Source organism: Rhinatrema bivittatum, chromosome 5 (assembly GCF_901001135.1).
Source record: "Rhinatrema bivittatum chromosome 5, aRhiBiv1.1, whole genome shotgun sequence".
NCBI lineage: Eukaryota > Metazoa > Chordata > Amphibia > Gymnophiona > Rhinatrematidae > Rhinatrema > Rhinatrema bivittatum.
Window position 1 is genome coordinate 19,516,565 of NC_042619.1, and position 21,483 is coordinate 19,538,047.

Consider the following 21,483-nt stretch of genomic DNA (forward strand, 5'->3'; position numbering starts at 1 on the left):
TTACTGGTATGTCACAGGGCAAGTGCATGAACAGATATACTAACCGAGGTAGTATGGCCATCTTAATCATATTAACTCTTCCTATCAGAGAGATAGAAAGATGTGTCCAACTATGTAGAACCTTCCAAAATGTTTTCAATAAGGGGATAATTGGTCCTATACAGTTTCGAAAGGTGCCTGGATACCCACAATCCCAGATGTTTAAATCCTGTATGTGCTATCTGGAGCATACCTATCCCCCTTATATTTTGTCCTCCCTCTCCCACCCACATCATTTCAGATTTTGAATAGTTAACAGTATAACCTGTCAATGATCCATATTGATCTAGAAGTTTTCATAGCGCTGCCATAGCTCTAGAGATTTGGTGAGTAGGAGGCTGCTGCTGCCACTAGTTCCGGGGAGGAAGGGAGGGAGAGTGAATGAGCAAGCAAGCAAGCATGTGTGTTTGAGATCCTGTGTGTGTGTGTGTGTGAGTGAGATTGCATGTATGTGAATGATTGAGAGCCTGTATATGTGAAAGAGAGTATGTCTGTGATTGAGAGCCTGCCTGTGAGAGAGAGAGCATGAATGTAAGTTTACAATTGGGAACCTGTATTTGTAAGTTTGTGATTGAAAACCTGTTTGTGTGAAAGAGTATGTGTGTATGATTGAGATCCTTTGTGTGTGAGAGAAATCATGTGTATGTATGATTAAGAGCCTGTGTGTATAAGAGAGAGAGCATGCATGTCTGTGTGTGATTGAGAGCTGGTTTAGGTGAGGGAGCATGTGAGTATGTGATTGAGAGCTGTTTGTAAATGAGAGAAAGAGAGAGAGAGCATGTTTGTAAGCATGTGAATGAGAGTCTGTATGTGAGAGAAAAAGACTGCATGTATGTGTGTGATTGAAAGCCTGTGTAAGCGTGAAAAGATAGACAGCATGTGTGTAAATGTGTAATTAAGAGCCTATATAAGTGAGAGAAAAAGCATGTGTATATTTATTGGTTTTTATATACCGCCATTTATCAAGATATCACATCGGTGTACAGAGAACATATTAACATACGCCTAAGCGTTATACATAGAACAAGAAAGTAAAGGTTAACTATAAGCCTAAACATTATACATTAAACAAGTTAATAATGGTAAAACTATTATAAAGAACATCTCAAAGTGTGGGAGGCAAACATTAGTTAAGTTAGTTAAATATGCGTAGCAAAGTGTAATTAATAGGAAAAACAACTTAGGATATTACTTAAGAGTAGCTTAAATATTAACATTGGTGGAAATAACTTAGTAAGACGGGGAAAGATAGGGGAGTGGAATGGTAGGGGGAAAGGGTAAAAAGTTGGGAGAGAAGGGCTGAATCAGGCATTACATGTTGGGGGAGGCGATACGTGAGAAACAGGAGCGTATCCAAAGGGGTAGGTGGCAGGGATATATAGGGAAGGTGGTAGCTATGTGATCCTCTAGGGCTATAAGGAGACTGAGAGCACGTGTGTATAGGTGTGTAATTGAGAGCGCTGGTATGTGACTGAGAGAGAGAGAAGAAAATTACAAGCAAACCACCCCTCCTCCTGCTATTTCAAAACAATCTCAGGACACCTAGATATCAAATGTTCCCAGGTATGCAGAGCAAAAACATTTTTGTATTCTTATTTTTCATTACTGGGTCTTGTGTCTGCTATTTTGAAATATTTTATTGGTATCTAGAAATTTGTTATGAGTTTTTAATTATTGAATATTCCATTCATCAGCTGTTTTAAAATAATCTGTGCTTTTTGTTAGTATGGTTTTACTGCTACTGATTTTATATTTCTTGATTTGTTTTATAAGGATGGGTGATGTTTCTTTTTTTCCTTTGTTGCACTGCACATGGAGACTCTGGCTTGTTGCGATTTTCAATTCAGTTTTGTCTGCATGCTTCTAGTTATGCGTTTTGGTCTCTTTATTCCTTGTTAGGTGAGGGTCAGCACATGTGATTCAGGTGAGGTTTTCTGCTGGCGTATAGTTTCTGTGTAGGGCTCTATAATAGCCTAGCTTGTTCCGTTTTCCTAATAGGAGATGTATTGGTGTCTTAAGGCCTGGTGTAATATTTTCAGTGTTGCCTTTTCTTGGGTAAGGTGGTTACTGTTTAAGTGCTGGAAATTGGTGCTGTTTTGGTGTGGGATGTTTACTATTTATGCAATTTCTGTTCAGACAGAATACGTATCTTTTCCTTGTGTCACTTTAAACAATAAAAATAATTACTTTTTATTTCCGCTGTGAATTGTAATGAGCAGTGTGTCACACATGTGAGCGTGGCCTGTCAGGTGTGTCACGATGGGAAAAAGGTTGAGAACCACTGCACGAGTGCACGAGTGGCTGAAAGACAAGTTGCTGTATCCCTTTCCTTCATGGCCCATGTTGGGCAGATTGATCTGAAGGATCGAGCGCCACAGAGGGATGGTGCTCTTGGTTGCTACGGATTGGCCCAGGAGGCTGTGGTATGCGGATTTGCGGTGACTCCTCAGGGACACTCCCCTTAGACTTCCAGTACACAGGAACCTGCTAAGTCAGGGTCTGGTTCTTCACGAAGATCAGACTCCATTTTGTCTTATGGTATAACCCTTGAGAGGGCTCAATTGCTGAAATGTGGATATTCGATGGCAGAGATTTCCACTTTGCTTAGGGCTAGAAAGTTCTCCACTTCCTTGGCCTATATGCGAGTTTGGCACGTGTTTGAAGCCCAGTGTGAGGATCGAGATTCTCTTCCTCATTCGGCCAAGATCCCACTCATTTTGGAATTTTTGCAAGATGGCTTGAATAAAGGTTTGGCCCTTAATTCCTTAAAGGTACAAGTAGCAGCTCTCGCCTGCTTCAGGGGTCAGGTGAATGGTGGTTCCTTGTCAGCTCATCCTGATGTGGCCCGTTTCCTGAAAGGAGTGAAACGTCTTTGTTCTCCCTTGCGGTTTCCAGTACCCTTATGGAGTCTAAGTTTGGTCTTGGATTTCTTAGTGGGTCCTACATTTTAGACCAATGCGTAGCCTGTTCTTGTGGTTACTGACCTTGAAAACCATGTTTCTTGTGGCAATTTGTTCTGCATGGAGAGTTTCAGAGCTGCAGGCCTTGCCCCTGGAGTCACGCAGAGGAAAAGCTCCCAGCAAGGCGATACAGCTGCATACTGTTCCTTCTTTTTTACCAAAGGTGGTCACTGAATTTCACTTGAATCAGTCCATCTCCCTGCCATCTCTGGACAGATAGAAAAATGTAAAGGAGTATCGTCTATTGTGACCTTTGGATGTCAAGAGACATATCATCCGGTATCTGGAGGTTACTGAGACTTTACAGTAAACAGATCACCTGTTTGTTCTTCATGGCAGTACTAAACAAGGAGAACTGGCCTTGCGGGCTACAAATGCCTGCTGGATTAAGGGGAGGTAGTCACGGCTGCATACATAGATGCTGGGAAACTGTTATGTAGTGAGGTTAGGGCTCAGGCAATGTCATGTGCAGAAGTTAGACTGTTGTCTCCTCTAGACATTTGCCGAGCTGCGACATTGTCCTCCTTACATAGCTTTTCCAGATATTATTGTGTGGATGTGCAGGCCCGGGAGGACGCAGCCTTTGCATGTGCAGTTTTGAAAGGACTATGGGCAGCCTCCCACCCTATTCGGGAGTAGTTTGGGTACATCCCTCTTGTTCTGGATTCATCTGACTGGATGCTAAGAAATGAGAAATTACCACTTACCTGATAAGTTCCTTTTCTTTAGGACAGTCAGATGAATCCAGCTTCCCTCCCTTGGCTGCCGAATGTTTATTGTATGGTCCTCCTGTGTGACTAAGTATTGCAGGGATTACTGGTGTTTGTCTAGCCCCTAGACTGTTATTACATTCTTATCTGAGCTCAGTGATGCCACTGCAGGGATATATATACTGTGACATCAGTTTGCTCCGTCTCCATCTGCTGGTAGAGGTGCATAACACACTTGTTCTGGATTCATCTGACTGTCCTAAAGAAAAGGAAATTATCAGGTAAGTAGTAATTTCTCAATCTTCAGTTATTGTGTACGGGGCCAATTCAAACCCTAAGTAACTAATTCATAGGATTATTTGATTTGAAAGGTCCATTGGGCTTTTGCAGTACTCAGCCTTCCAATATGCAGCTACAGAAAGTTGTGAACTGGCCATAGATCTTATATGTCTGAAAATAAATTACCCTGGTTAGTGAAAGAGCTGTGGCTTGGCTCAGGCTTTGAGGGGGTCCTGCTTGGAAGAAAAATCATACTATAAAAATGCTAAAAGCTTTTGCACTGACGTGTTATCTTAACTTTGGACTGTGTTCAGCTTCTAGCATTTGAATAATATGAAGTTCTCTAAACACAGCAGCAGTCAAACAAGACTGCATCTATGGTGGATCCAGATAGACTAATACACTAAATCGGGAGTGTACCGGACTCAACAAGTCTACATCAGGGTCTGCAATTTGCACTGCAGAAAGGATGTTTAATCTAAACAAAATGTTGAAAAAAAATGTGATGGCAATTGAAAGACCTCAAAATGTAAAGCAACAGAAACTTGTACAGCTATTCCCCAAAACATATTGCTACCAGCCTTTCCTTCCTAACACACAAATATGTAATGTAAAAAAAAAAAAATCCTTTGAATGTGCCTGAACATCTGGTAAGTGAGCAGAGAGGATAACTTTACCAATGTGTTCCCTCACCCAGCAGCACTGAACGGACACATCTGAGATAGTACTTCAGGTCAAATTTCAGTCCTTTAACTGTGGCTGGAGCTCTTTCATATTGATCTCAGTAAGTGGCAAAAGAAAGCCCCATCTCTCCCAGCTGTTTTCCACTTGATCTCGCTCCGTATGCTGTGCATGAATTTACTGGTGACCTGAAAAGACAGTTACAGCTGCTATCACTTGCCCAGATGTTCAATTAGCCGAGGGCCAAGCTATAAACCTTGCGGCATTTCAGATTCTAAGCAGCTTGCACGAGTCCAGCCTCATCATTGCTAACCAATCCTATTTAAAAGTATTTGCAAAAGATTTCTATTCCGCTCTTAACAGAAAGCAGAGTTGCTTACCTGTAACAGGTGTATTCCAAGGACAGTAGGATGTTAGTCCTCATACATGGGTATCATCATCAGATGGAGCCCCGGCACGGGAAACCTATGTCAAAGTTATCTAGAACTTAGACTTGGCACACCGAGCATGCCCTATACCACACGTCCATGTAGGGTCCCCTCTCCATTCTTCTAACATAGAATTCTATATAAATGAAAAATTAGGAGAAACCAAATTCCACGGTGTGGCGGGCAGGTTTCATCAGGACGAACATCCTGCTGTCCTCTGAGAACACCTGTTACAGATAAGCAACTCTGTTTTTTTCCAAGGAAAGCAGGATGATAGTCCTTACACATGGGTGAACCCCTAGCTACAGGCTTGCTCCCCAACAAGAAAAAGAAGAGATCAACCGACACCCAACCAGGTGCCAACGGGGCCAACAACAAAAGTGCTGTTAGTAACTGACGGGGGAGACAGCCTGAACCCAAACAACGGGCTCTAGGAGGGGAGAGTTGGGTTCTACAACTCAAACAGGTTCCAAAGGACAGACTGGCTGAACCTACTGCCGCATCGACCATCCCTATCCAGACAATAGTAAGATGTGAAGGCGTGGAAAGAACTCCACATTGCAGACTTGCAGATCTCCTCTATGGGAACTGCTCACAAGTCGGCCACCAACACTGCCATGGCTCTGACAGAATGAGCCGTGACATAACCCCCAAGATGCAGTCCCTGCCTGGGCAAAACAGAAGGAGATGCAATCTGCTAGCCAATTGGATAGTGTTTGGCAACAGCAATGCCCAATCTATTCCTATCAAAAGATATAAAAAGTTGGTTGGACTGTCTATGGGCTTCTGTCCATTCCAGATAGAAGGCTAAGGCCCGCTTGCAGTCCAAACTGTGCAGGGCTCTTTCACTTGGTGCAAATGGGGCCTGGGAAAGAAGGTTAGCAGGATGAAGGACTGGTTAATATGGAATCCTGTCACCGCCTTAGGCAGGAACTTATTTATTTATTTATTTATTTTTAATTTTTATATACCGAAGTTCTAGTAGGGACTACAAATCACTCCGGTTTACATAAAACGAAGAACTGCTCAACAGATAGCGGAGCTTTACATGGAACCGTATAACATATGGAACAGTATAACTGGTTGACAATTTAACATAGTGCTAAATAAAGTGATAATATTTTAACTGGTAATAAATAAAGAAATATAATATTTTATATAAGAAGTATAACTATTTAACGTAGCAATAAATATAAATATAAGCAACTTAGGGTGCGTACGCAAGACCACCCTGTCATGATAAAACTTAGTGTAAGGTTGATAAGTCACTAAGGCCTGGAACTCGCTGACCCTGCGTGCGGAGGTGTCCGCCACCAAAAATATGACCTTCCAGGTCAGGTACTTCAGGTCACAAGTGCACAGCAGCTCAAACGCTTTCATCAGCTGAGCTAACACCACGTTGAGGTCCCAAGACACAGCGGGTGGCCTTAGGGGAGGAGTCAATTGAAGCAGACCCACATGAAGTGTACAACTATAGGCTGTACAGGGATGGGTGTGCTATCTACATACACCATGGTGGTATGCGCCAATTGCACCAAGATGAAGAGTTGGTTTTTAAGTCAGCTTCCGAAAGGTGCAGAAGTTAATCAAGGAGTTTTTGTGTGGGGCAGGAGAACGGATCTAGGGCCTTCTGCTCACACCACAGGAAAACCTCCTCCACTTCAGTCCATAGGATTTTCTAGTGGAAGGCTTTCTAGAAGCCACCAGGACCTGACACATCCTCCAAGAGATTGAGTGGTTTCAGAATTAACTCTCAACATCCAGGCTGTGAGCGATAGGGCCTGGAGATTGGGATGTCGCAACCTGCCTTGTCTCCGGATGTACAACTCCCATAGGAGTGGAAACCATGCCTCTCTTGGACAATAAGGGGCTATGAGGATCATAGTCCCCCTGTCCTCGCGAAGCTTCCAGAGAGTCTTTGCCACAAAGGGAATCGGAGGATACGCATACAGAAGACCCTTGCCCCAATGATGAGCGAGGGCATCTGAGGCTGGTTTATTTATTTATTCTTATATACTGATGTTTCATGAGAACATATCATATCGGTTTACATTAGTTAACAAATATTCATTTAAAAATATTTGCATTTCCAAAATTAAAATGAACAGAAGTAAATACAAAGTTTCATAACAAACTAATATAAACAAATAAAATAGTAAATAATTACTAAAAGTTTAAACAGTTAAAGGTGCAGAACAGTAAGAGCAGAGAAAATATACGTAACTAAGTATATAAAATAAAGGGGAAATGAAATCATTAAGTTAAGACTCTTGGAAGGCTTGTTCGAATAGCCATGTTTTAATACCCTTTTTAAATATTTTAATGTCTGATTCCATCCTTAATTCCTGTTGTAGAGAGTTCCACAGTTGGGACCCGGCAATAGAAACAGCCCTTTCTCTTACATTATTCAAATGAGAAATTTTAGGGGATGGTATGGGCAACATCCCTGTACCTGCTGATCTTGTAATTCTTGATGGGATATGAAAATGTAATGCTGAGGTTAACCATTCAATCTTTTCGTTGTAGAGAGTTTTATGAATTAGAGATAGAACTTTATGTTCAGCCCTATATTTAACAGGCAACCAGTGTAGGTCTTTCAATATTGGTGTAATATGATCTGATCTTCTAGTTCCTGTTAAAAGTCTGGCCGCTGAGTTCTGCAATAATTGTAAAGGTCTGGTAACATTCGCTGGTAGGCCCAAAAACATCGAGTTACAGTAATCCAATTTTGACAACACAAAAGCTTGCACAATTGTTCTGAAATCTTTTGGGAATAGAAGAGGTTTTAATTTTTTTAGAACATTCAACATTTTTAGAACATTCAACATTCAATTCATTAATGATTTTTTTCACGTACGCTTTCAGTGTGAATTCACTATCTAGATAAATCCCTAGATCTCAGACCTCCAGGGAAATGGGATAATTTTTAGCAGCTTCCTGAATTTCAAGTTCCTTTGCTTGGGTCAATTTAGGACAGATATATAAAGTTTCGGTCTTTTTTGTATTCAGAGAAAGATTCATTTGGGTTAATACTTTCTCAATGGCAGATTGATATATGTCCCAAAGCTTAAGTGTTCGGTCAATTGATCTTTCGATTGGAATTAAAATTTGAACATCATCTGCATATATAAAATGCATAAGATTAAGACCAGATAAGATTCTACAAAGAGGAAGCATATAAACATTAAAAAGGGTTGCAGATAGAGAAGATCCCTGGGGTACACTATGTTGAAGATTGTGCCTCAGGAAGCATAACCAAGGCACGTTTCTGTTGTAGAGGGACGTGAACAGATTTACATCTGGGCTCCTCCAGAGGCGGAATATTAATTCACTATCCCCTGATCCAGGGACCACTTGTGGAGTCTGAAGGCTTGACTGAGCCTGTCCGCTACCACGTTTTCCATCCTGGCCAGGTCATGAGCCCTGTCCCATCTCATGGGACAGGGCTCATGACCAGATCTAGACTGCTTCATGACTCAGGAGCTACAATCCCCTGCCACCCTGCTTGTTGACATAGCTACTTGGTTGTCAGTATGGATTAGGACAACTTTGTTGGACAGCCGATCTCTGAAAGCCCATAGCGAGTATCTGATCACCCAAAGCTCTAGGAAGTTGATAAGGGCATTTCTGGGTGGACCAGAGACCTTGAGTGTTGAGCCCATCTACAACACTCAGGGTGGATGCATCCATGGTTAGGACAATTTCGGTAGGGGGACTTTGAAACGAGATCCCCTGTTCCAGATTTGAAAGTACCCGTCACCAGGACAATGAGTCCCGGAGAGACGGAGTGACTTGGATGCAATCCTGGAGGCTCTGAGTAACCTGGCGCTTGTGTAAACATGCCAAAGGAATGACATCGATGGTTGCGACCATATGGCCCAACAACCTCAACGTGTGCCAGACTGACACCTGCTGGCTCTGTTGGATCTCTGCCGCAATGGTCTTCAAGGTCACGACCCTCTGGCAAGGCAGGAAGGCCTTGCCCTGAACTGTGTCTAGCAGAGCTAATATGAAATCCAATTGAAATGACGGGCTTAGATGGGACTTTGAGTAGTGACTCCAGCACCCAGATGGTCAAGTGCATGGACCTGACAGCCCCTGCCTGAGACGTGCTCTTGACCAGCCAATCATCCAGATAAGGAAAAACATGCACTCCCAGCCTGCGGAGGTGCACCGCCACCATGGCCAGGCATTTTGTGAAGACCCATGAGAATGACACAAGTCCAAATAGCAACAACCGCTACTGGACGTGCTGTTTTCCCACGACAAATCGAAAGTGCTTCTTGTAACCAGGAAAGATCTTGATTTCAGTGTATGCATCCGTTAGGTGAAAGAAGCACAGCCAGTCCTCTTTTTGCAAAAGGGGATCAAGGTGCCCAGAGAAACCATCTTGAACCTTAGGTCTAGGATGGGACAGAGTTCTCCTGTTGTCTTTGGAGACAAGGAAGTATCTGGAGTTGAATCCCCACCTTCTTTGCCCTGGTGACAAGGGCAAAACTGCTCTGGCTGTTCAGAGGGAGGAGAGCTCCACTTAGAACATAAAATGCCATACTGGGTCAGACCAAGGGTCCATCAAGCCCAGCATCCTGTTTCCAATAGTGGCCAATCCAGGCCATAAGAACCTGGCAAGTACCCAAAAACTAAGTCTACTCCATGTTACCATTGCTAATGGCAGTGGCTATTCTCTAAGTGAACTTAATAGCAGGTAATGGACTTCTCTTCCAAGAACTTATCCAATCCTTTTTTAAACACCACTATACTAACTGCACTAACCACATCCTCTGGCAACAAATTCCAGAGTTTAATTGTGCGTTGAGTAAAAAAGAACTTTCTCCGATTAGTTTTAAATGTGCCCCATGCTAACTTCATGGAGTGCCGCCAGTCTTTCTACTATCCGAAAGAGTAAATAACCCGTTCTAGACCTCTCATAATTTTAAACATCTCTATCATATCCCCCCTCAGCCGTCTCTTCTCCAAGCTGAAAAGTCCTAACCTCTTTAGTCTTTCCTCATAGGGGAGCTGTTCCATTCCCCTTATCAATTTGGTAGCCCTTCTCTGTACCTTCTCCATCGCAATTATATCTTTTTTGAGATACGGCGACCAGAATTGTACACAGTATTCAAGGTGCGGTCTCACCATGGAGCGATACAGAGGCATTATGACATTTTCCGTTTTATTCACCATTCCCTTTCTAATAATTCCCAACATTCTGTTTGCTTTTTTCGGCACTTGTAGTGCCTCAAGTGCTACCAGCCCCGAAAACTGGCATAATGGGCAATTTGGTAGTTCAGCCTGTTGGATGTACCACCCCTGATACACAATGGACAGAACCTACTGGTCCAAAGTTATACTTGCAAAGAACCACAGCCGTCCACCGACCGGAAGGTCCATTGTCCTGGGTATGAGCAACTGGTGTACGCTCCCTATGACCCAGTCAAAACCACATCCCCAGATTTGACTGAGGAACCAGCCTGGGCTTGGGGGCTTCTCTACTGCCTAGGATGGCTGCGGGAACCCTGATGGTGTTGACAGGAGCGAAGGGCAGAGAATAGTACTTCTTTTGGCAAAAGAAAAATGTCTTCGGCCCCGGTCTTGCCGGCCTCCTAGGACGGAACCAGAGTACTGGCAGAGAGTAATTGGAGGGTTTCACAATGGTCCCGAGGCTGGGCCACAGCGTCCCTCACCCTATATTCGAAGAGATTCTCTCCAGTACATGTCATATCTGAGATCTGAGGCCCACAGCAATGCCATCTTGAAAACATCGTAGGTTGCACGGTCCTCATGTTTTCTGCATTCCAGGCCCTTATGCACCAGTGACACGAGAGTGTCCTGCTGTTGTTGAGGCAGCTGTTCGGCCACCTCCTGCACCTGCCTCCAGATGTCCCGCAAGTACTGGCTCATGTAGGCGGCGATGCGGACAGTGAGCACGTGCCTGTAAACAACTTTCTCCCAAAAGCGTCCACTGTTCTATGGCCCTTACTCGTGGGCACCGAGGAATGAGTCCGGGAGCGCTTGGCCCTCTTGAGGATGGATTCGACCACCACCAATTGGTGGGGCAGCTATGTTTATTGAATCTGGCAGCCTTCTGGATGAGGTAGACCCCCCATATGCCTTCTTTTTTTTTCTAAAGCATTGTTTATTAGGAAAGCTGCAAACAAATATTCAGCAAAGACAGAGAACATACTTGTATTAGCGGATTACTGCAGGGTTCCTATACATTTTTCTTGTATATAGCCATCACTCCCCCCCATCCCACCCCCTGGAAACCAGTTACTTGAATGGGAAGTTGGACTTCAGATAAAAGCTATAAGAACAAAGGATGTATTCTGAAGAAAACAAAATATAGAACTGGAATATTATAACCAAGCTATCTTTCTACTCAGTCTGAGGTGTTCACTGGGAAGAGCAATTGTATACCAACTGATATAGTCTCATAGAAGCCTCCCCAAATGTCTCTGAAAAGCATCTTCCTCTTTCGGGAGAAGTAAGAGTATTGCAAACCATGCTCCAATTGAAACAGTTCCAGCATTAGCGTCTTCCAGAGCTTTGCGGATGGTGGTATCGGTTTAATCCAATGCAATAGTATACATTTCTTTGCTATTAAACAAGCCTTTGGAATTAATATAATGTTGTCAACATTTAAAAAATCCTCTCCATAATCATTATGTAGAATACAGAAGGAAATGACCACCAAATACAGATCGACACCTGTTTGTGTACATTTTCCCAGAATTCTTGGACCGTGCTGCATAACCAGAGGCAGTGGATAAGAGTAGCCTCTGAGCAGCCACACTTGAGACATGCATTAGAAGAAATAAAATGGGCCTTGTAAGCACGAGTGGAGGAAAATATTGCTCTGTGAAAAAATCTACTTTGCAATTCCCTAAGACAAACATTGACTGTTATTTTGTTAATAAATAGGTAGAGGTCTCGCATCATGGTAAGATCCAATTCTTCTGAAAAATCCGGCTGCCACCTCTTAAAGAGAGCAGGGAAAATAATGCTCAATTTTAAGCTTTGATAGAAGGCATATAAATTTGATAGAGAGTCTTGTTTAGTGGCCAGGAGCCGCCGTAGGGATTCATAGGATTTGTTTGTTAATGGCCCCCCGGTGGGAACCCATTTGGTGAGTTATGAAGGCTTTCAATTGACCATACAACAAAAAATGCATAGGCTTCATACCCAATTTCTCTTGGCATTGATCAAATGAATACAAATTTCCCGAAACTGGATCCAAAATCCCATCTGCCTTCTTAACGGGAGGCACTGTGAGGGGGTGTTCCCATATCCTCAGCAGCAACTCCTTAAGTATCTCATGTACTGAGAGAGCCATGATCTCCTTAGGAGGCACCAGGTAACCTTAGCACATAACTCAGAGAAAAGGAAATCCAGTGGAGAATTCACCGTGACACAGATTGTCCCAGACATCAGTGCAAAATACATTGATTCACATACCAAATCCCCCACCCATGGCTGCAAAATGCTACTGCTAGGCAGACTAATGGTTTCTATTACTTTCTGGTTTATAACTAAAAAGATACACACACAAAAAACCCCAGTCAGATCAAGGTAGTGAGATTATGTTAATGTAATTCAAGGTTCTAAAACAAACAACAAATAATGTGAAAGTGCACAGACAGGAGCTGCATCAGCCAGCGCTTTGGATCTCTGTCCAGTCCCACACATGCAGAGACCCATCAGATGCTGAAGATAACAATGTCCTGGGCTTCCACGGGTGCCACACATGAGCTGTAACTGATGGAGTGTCCCCTGCTGCCCCCTGGCAGTTGACAGCATGCCCCTTATGAATGAAGAGGGGTTCTGCTGCCGCTGCTGCCGACATATCCCAAGCTTTTGTGTCATAGATGTGCACAGTTCCGTTGAAACCTTCGTTACAAAAGGAGAAAAAGTATTAGTGGAAACCATGAAAATTATAGGATTCATAAATGGTAGGATTGCTGTCGTAGTCCACTTGAATGCAAGTTCAACAAACTAAAAAAAGGCCAGCATAAGCTGACACCTTTTTATTGGACTAACCTAATACATTTCATGACCAGCTTTCCTGTCCTCAGGTGAAAAGATGACACTTTACCAGAAAAATAGAAATAAATCATAAAAACACATTCTAATGTTAGTGGAATGGAGGAAGGGAAGGGAGTATTGATGCGTAAGTGATCAGGTTCATAGCATGCAAAGATACCTGGGTCTCTGTCGAGTCCTTTTTTTGTCAGTTCCAAAGTATCTGATCATTTTAATTTCTAAAGTACTATGTTCCCGGCTAGTTCTGAGTTTCCCTTCAGATACCTTGATCATAAGGTTTGGATCAGTGAAGTGCTCCCCCATGGAGGCGGCACTTGGTCCTCCCTGTGGTGTCTGATTTTGTCTCTGTGTGAATTGCCTTTAATGTCTGGCCTGTCTCGCCAATGTAGCTTGTTCACCATGTCTCTGCATTAGAGGAGCACAAGTAGGATCTGTTTGAGCTGAATGTCTTTCCCACGTGGGTTGTGTGCGGTCCCGTGATATACGCTGGCATAGTCTGCAACATGGGATATTACAAGGGTTTGTGCCAGTCTCTTGCTGGCAATGACATCATTCACTCCTTTTGTTCTGATCTTGGAAGGGAGCGTTAGCTAGTCAAGAAAGGCCTCGTTGATTCAATAAAATGGTATCACCTTATAGTATTTTTTTATTTTGCTGTTGTTTGTTAACCTTTACTTCCATGATTTGTAAATGTACCAGAATGTAATTCGCTTTGAAATGCCTGAAAGGCAGAATATAAAATCAAATAAATACATATATTTATCTACACTGAGAGGAGGAAAACTCAGGACTTGGACCCACTCCACTCCTTGAGGCCTCCAAACAGGTCTGATTTTCAGGGTACCAAAATATACAAATTAACCTGTTTATTAGAGACATATACCCTTGGTTTCTGTGTATGCTCCTAATTCCAAGCAAAGTTTATTCTTTAGGGCTCTGGGAGAGGATCTTGGGGAGAATGCGGAGGGACATTTAATTATAGGGAATGATTTCAATGTTACTCTAAACCCAGTATTGGATAATTCTTCTGGATGCTCCTCGGATTCCCAGACTAGCCGCCATAGTCTTAAAACGTTCCTTTCCAAAGAGATCATCACTGATGTTTGGAGATCCCGTTTTCCAAGGTCCAGGAATTATACTTACTTTTCCTGCTCTCACAAATCTTATTCTCACATTGACTTATTGCTACTAGATAAAGAGATAGTTAATAGAGCGACACTGCTTGACATTGACCCTATTACATGGTCTGACCATGCCCCTGTCTGGTTAAATGTGAACTTTCATAATTATGATAAAGATGAACTGTACTGGAGGTTGAATGATAGCTTGTTAGAGGATGGGAATTTTACCTTGCAATTACAGGCTACTATTCAGGATTATTTGGCAACTAATGAATCCTATGGTATGTCCCCAGTAGTGGTATGGGACTGCCTAAAGGTGGTGCTGCAAGGACACCTGATAACAAGGGCCACATACATGAAAAAATTGGTGGAAAAGGATAGAAAAGTATTGATGGGCCACATAACATCCTTAGAGAAATCTCACAAGAGAACACTATTTAATCATGATCTGCACAATTGGATGCTTGCAGATCAAAATTAGCTGAGATGGATTCTGCCTTAATAGTTCACCACCTAGAATTAGTACCTCAAACCATTTTGAGGGTGGGAACAAGGCAGGCAAATTAAAAGGGAAAATGGGGCAAAATCAAGGATGAACGGGGTAATTTATTAACAGCTAATACAGATATTCAACAGCGGTTCCTCTGCTTTTACTCAGATCTCTACAGAGCTAATTCAAACATCGATTTGGGAGCAATTAATGACTTTCTAAATGGTATCCCTTTACCAACATTAACAGAGGTGCAGCACCTTGGCCTTGATAGAGATATAACGCATTCAGTAGTTACACTTGCCATCAAGAAGCTTAAGCACGGCAAATCGCCAGGCCTGGATGGCTTTACGGCCAGATTCTATCAGAAATTTTATGAAAGACTTGTTCCTCCCCTTACTAAGAAGTTTAATTTTCTCAGAGGGGGATACAAGCACTTGCAAAATTCTAATTTGGCCAGTATTATCATACTAGCCAAACCAGGCCGTGATCTCATGGTTTGTGGTTCCTATCACCCAATTTCTCTCATTAATAAAGGTTTGAAAATTATGGCTAAGATTTTAGCTGAAAGTGGACACAATAAGGTTGAGCCCAGCATACATCCGGACCAGGCAGGTTTTATCCCAGGTCAGATGGCCTCTGATAACATCTGCAAAATTGTGGACATTATGTGGTAGGCTCGCCAACAGAAGGATCCTTTTCTCTTTCTCACTGTAGATGCTTTAAAAGCGTTTGATTTGGTGCATTGGCTCTCTCTCTTTAAGACCCTAAAGAAGATGCACTTTGGGACTTACTTTATTCAGTGGCTTAGAAAGCTTTATGAAGCCCCTAAAGCTTGTATTAAGGTCAACGGGGGTTATTCTGATCTGTTTTCTGTGGGTTGGAGTATGAGGCAAGGGTGTCCTTTAACTCCCTTGCTCTTTTTTTTTTGGAGCCCTTTGCAGCTAAAATCAGAGCTAATCTTAAGATTTCAGGGATCACTCTTCAGGCATTTTCATCAAAATTATCCCTATTTGTGGATGTTGTCTTCTTTACCTTGTCAAATACCTCTATTCCTCTAGAAGAAACCATTGGTGAGATGGCTAATTTTAGCTCAGTATCTGGGTTTACAATTAATTGGGAGAAGTCGGAGATTCTAAACATAACTATTTGCCCTTCTCAAGTGAGGTCATTGCAGGCCCAATTTCCTTTTAAATGGATGTCCCAAAAAATAAGATATTTAGGGGTTTATATTGGTATACGATCGGACCTATTTCGACAATTATCCTCCACTATTAACGCATGTTTATAAAGATTTGGGAAAATGGGATATATATCATATTTCGTGGTTAGACCGAATAGCTACTGTAAAGATGTAAGCTATTTATTCCAAATACTTCCCATAGAAGTGCCTGATACCATGTTGAAATGCTAGCAGCGGTGTGTAATGCAGTTTATATGGAAGGGTAAACCCCCCTAGGTTGGCGAAACATGTCGTTTTTCAATCTAAACAACAGGGGTTTAGGGGTTCCTAATTTCACTTGGTATCACGTGGCTTCTCATCTTAGGACAATTGCTGAATGGCATAAAGTTAGTATCCAGAAACCTTGGGTGGTTTTGGAACAGGCAATAATAGGATCAATGCCTCTATCAGCCCTGGCCTGGCAACCTAAAAAGATTTGGAGGGCCTTGGATGCGGTTCCCTCTACTTTGCACAATACAATCCACGTGAGGGCGAAATGGAAGTTGCACCTGACTGGACATAGAGATTATTATCATAGCACTTCTCTATATCACAATGCTTCATTTGCTCCAGGATTTTCCTCTCTCTCCTTATCCTCATGGAAACAGCAGGGCATTTTTAGGTGAGAACATGTATGGGGTGTTAATGGCTTTCCAGAATTATAACATATATATGATTTACAAGATAGTAAAGTCTTCGCCTATCTGCAATTGTGACATTTTATGCTTAGTTCACAAGTAGCGGCTATTCTATCAAAGGGGTTCTCTATGTTTGAGTCAATGTACAGATATTCAGACAAAATTATGAATGTTTTGTCCAAGATATATCTGCTTTTAAATCGTTACCTTCAGTCCAAACCAGCACACATATGGGCCTGGGAACAAGATTTGGGATGCGGATTACACGAGGAGGAATGTAGAGATATATTTACAGCTACTGGGAAGGGACTTATATCGGCTAAGATTTATTAAGATGGTATTACACGCCTAAAAGGTTGCATACGTTTTTCTCTTCAGCCTTAGATAGGTGCTGGAAGGACTAGGCTCTCTCTTTCATTTTTGGTGGGATTGCCCTCATATTCAGCAATACTAGCGAGAGGTCTCTCATTGGTTACATATGATCTTACACCTACCAAATGAACTGCATTTCTATACAGGCTCTTTTGAGTATTCCAATTCTACATGGTGAAAAAAATTTCAGCAAAAGTTTGTTGTGGCAATCTCCTAAAGTGCCTCAATTGGCAACCTTGAAGTCTTGATTAGATCAGTTATACCGGCTGGGCAAGATCACAGCATTCAAAAGTAAACGCATTGATCATTTTAAAAAGGTTTGGGCTCCTTATGTTCGTTGGAAAGAGACTAGTAATGTGGATTTGAGTACTCCTGTCTCATAAGGTTCATATTTCATGCCTTAATCTTGGAGTTGCCTCTACATCTTTTTTTCCCCAGTCTTTTTAAGGTCCTACTATTTGTGAAGTTCCTCTATATTTTCGGCTAATAAGATTAAAAGTATGGGTTGGAGGGGGGAAGGGTTTAAATAATTCAGAAACAGGCATGAAGCAATGCTAGCTTTATATTCAGTATGCTTTAATTCTTGTTTATATAATATTATGTATTTAGCTTTTACAGGTTTTTATGTGCAGCACATTTATGTTAGACATATTTTTCATTTCTCTTAGCCTTCATTGTATGGCATTGCGAATCTTCATCAGTGAAATGTGTTTATGCCTGTGGGCACTTTAATGAACATGTGCTGTTTATACAGGTTTGTTTTCTCTGATAAAATATTAATTACAAAAAAATAAATACCAGGCCCTGTACCGCTCTCATGTTCTGCCTCCTCCTGGTTAAAATAGGCAACCTTGAACTCTTTTTTTTTTTTACCACTACCTTATTACCATAATCCCATTTAATGAGAGCCTGTCTGGGGTTTAATGTGTGATTGGGAGCCTGTTTGGGGGTGGGTGTAGGTGTTTGCATGTGTGAATGTTTTCCTACCTGGGGCTGTATAACGAAAGTTTTTGCTGCCTCACTAATCCACAAATGCTCAGGGTGACTTGAACTGAAAAGTTTTCAGGTATGGAGAGTAGTGACTTTTCCACCTTATTAGTTTTAATTATTGGGTGTTTGAGTCAGTCATTTTGAAATATTTTATTGCTGTTTGGAAAATTTTAAAAATTGTGTATGAGCTCTTAATTATTAGATGTTATTCGAGTCATAAACTCATTGGAAATACTATTAGTATGATTATTACTAATATGATTGATTTATATTCCTTGATTTTATTGTTTGATGAATGATTTATGAGGACTGGTTGGATGTTGTTTCCCCATTGCTGCATTGAACACAGAGTCTGGCTTGTTGCAGTTTCCAGTTTGGTTTATCTACATGTTTCTATTTATACTTTATGGTTTCTTTATTCTGTATTTGGTGAGATTCTGTGTTCTGCAAGTTTAACTGAGGTGGGCATTCTGTTAGCTTGTAGTTTCTATGTAGGGATTTATTGCAGACTGGTTTGTTCTGTTTTTCCCACAGGAAGTGTATTGGAATTTTAAGACCTTGGGTGATATTTTCAGTATTGCCTTTTCATAGATAAGGTTGTTCCTGTTTGAGTGCTGGCAGTTAGTACTGTTTTAGTAACAATGGAAGGGTTTTAGAATGCTTTAATTCTTTTCTCTGTGAATGCACATATCACGTTCAGATAAATAAGGGTTTATTTAGCAAGTTAAATATTGAATCAGGGGTAGCACAGGGATCGGTGCTATAAGAACATGCCATACTGGGTCAGACCAAGGGTCCATCAAGCCCAGCATCCTTTATTATTGCAATATACGGGGCAAATGAGAGGGATAACTAAAAAGTGGTTATCCTTGAACAGAGCCACCGTACAAAAAAGACCACCGAGCAAGGTTTTCCCTTGAATCAATGGGTGTTGGAGAACTGTTGCTAGTAATAGCAGTGGCTAGTAATAGCAGTGGCTATTTTCTAAGTCAACTTAATTAATAGCTGGTAATGGACTTCTCCTCCAAGAACTTAACCAATCCTTTTTTAAACACAGCTACACTAACTGCACTAACCACATCCTCTGGCAACAAATTCCAGAGTTTAATTGTGCGTTGAGTGAAAAAGAACTTTCTCCGATTAGTTTTAAATGTGCCACATGCTAACTTCATGGAGTGCCCCTTAGTCTTTCTATTATCTGAAAGAGTAAATAACAGATTCACATCTACCTGTTCTACTGTTCTAGACCTCTCATGATTTTAAACACCTCTATCATATCCCCCCTCAGCCGTCTCTTCTCCAAGCTGTAAAGTCCTAACCTCTTTAGTCTTTCCTCATAGCGAAGCTATTCCATTCCCTTTATCATTTTGGTCACCCTTCTCTGTACCTTCAGTGCAACTGAAATGCGGCGACCAGAATTGCACACAGTATTCAAGGTGAGGTCTCACCATGGAGCGATACAGAGGCATTATGACATTTTCCGTTTTATTCACCATTTCCTTTCTAATAATTCCCAACATTCTGTTTGCTTTCTTGACTGCCGCAGCACACTGAACCGATGATTTCAATGTGTTATTCACTATGATGCCCAGATCTCTTTCTTGGGTGGTAGCTCCTAATATGGAACCAAACATTGTGTAACTATAGCATGGGTTATTTTTCCCTATATGCATCACCTTGCACTTATCCACATTAAATTTCATCTGCCATTTGGATGCCCAATTTTCCAGTCTCACAAGGTCTTCCTGCAATTTATCACAATCTGCTTGTGATTTAACTACTCTGAACAATTTTGTATCATCTGCAAATTTGATAACCTCACTTGTCATATTTCTTTCCAGATCATTTATAAATATATTGAAAAGTATGGGTCCCTGAGGCACTCCACTGCCCACTCCCTTCCACTGAGAAAATTGTCCATTTAATCCTACTCTCTGTTTCCTGTCTTTTAGCCAGTTTGTAATCCACAAAAGGACATCGCCACCTATCCCATGACTCTTTACTTTTCCTAAAAGCTTCTCATGAGGAACTTTGTCAAACGCCTTCTGAAAATCCAAATATACCACATCTACCAGTTCACCTTTATCCACAGGTTTATTAACTCCTTCAAAAAAGTGAAGCAGATTTGTGAGGCAAGACTTGCCCTGGGTAAAGCCATGCTGACTTTGTTCCATTAAACCATGTCTTTCTATATGTTCTGTGATTTTGATGTTTAGAACACTTTCCACTATTTTTCCTGGCACTGAAGTCAGGTTAACCAGTCTGTAGTTTCCCGGATAGCCCCTGGAGCCCTTTTTAAATATCGGGGTTACATTTGCTATCCTCCAGTCTTCAGGTACAATGGATGATTTTAATGATAGGTTACAAATTTTTACTAATAGGTCTGAAATTTCATTTTTTAGTTCCTTCAGAACCCTGGGGTGAATACCATCCAGTCCAGGTGATTTACTACTCTTCAGTTTGTCAATCAGGCCTACCACATCTTCTAGGTTCACCGTGATTTGGTTCAGTCCATCTGAATCATTATCCATGAAAACCTTCTCTGATATGGGTATCTCTCCAACATCCTCTTCAGTAAACACCGAAGCAAAAAAATCATTTAATCTTTCCGCAATGGCCTTATCTTCTCTAATTACCCCTTTAACCCCTCGATCATCTAACGGTCCAACTGACTCCCTCACAGGCTTTCTGCTTCGGATATATTTAAAAAGGTTTTTACTGTGAGTTTTTGCCTCTACGGCCAACTTCTTTTCAAATTCTCTCTTAGCCTGTCTTATCAATGTCTTACATTTAACTTGCCAATGCTTATTATTTATCCTATTTTCTTCTGTTGGATCTTTCTTCCAATTTTTGAATGAAGATCTTTTGGCTAAAATAGCTTCTTTCACCTCCCCTTTTAACCATGCCGGTAATCGTTTTGCCTTCTTTCCACATTTCTTAATGTGTGGAATACATCTGGAATGTAATTCTAGGATGGTATTTGTTAACAATGACCATGCCTCTTGCACATATTTTACCTCTGTAGCTGCTCGTTTCAGTTTTTTTCTAACAATTTTTTTTTATTTTATAAAATTTTCCCTTTTGAAAGTTTAGCACGAGAGCCGTGGATTTGCTTACTGTCCCCCTTCCAGCCATTAATTCAAATTTGATCATATTATGATCACTATTGCTAAGCGGCCCCACCACAGTTACCTCTCACCAAATCCTGTGCTCCACTGAGAATTAGATCTAAATTGCTCCCTCTCTTGTCGGTTCCTGAACCAATTGCTCCATAAAGCTGTCATTTATTCCATCCAGGAACTTTATTTCTCTAGCATGTCCCGATGATACATTTACCCAGTCAATATTGGGGTAATTGAAACCTACTCACACAAGGGAGTCAGCGGTTAACCACAACATATAATCTATCACAGGAAATGTGGAACCCAAAAAACAATTTCAAAAATTGGCCTAAGAAGGTGTCAGCAAGCCTTGACGTTATGTGTCACTCTCAAGCAGACACTAACCGGTCTT

General features: G+C 41.5%; 1 protein-coding gene across 1 annotated transcript in view; it reads right to left on the reverse strand.

Moving 5' to 3' along the window:
- Positions 1-12,666: 12,666 nt before the first annotated feature.
- Positions 12,667-21,483, reverse strand: part of WDR73 (WD repeat domain 73) — a 94,690-nt gene continuing 85,873 nt past the window's right edge. The window contains exon 8 of the mRNA XM_029602101.1: positions 12,667-12,984. Within this exon, the coding sequence (XP_029457961.1) occupies positions 12,746-12,984 (239 nt within the window). The 3' untranslated portion in view covers positions 12,667-12,745. The remainder of the gene's footprint in view (positions 12,985-21,483) is intronic.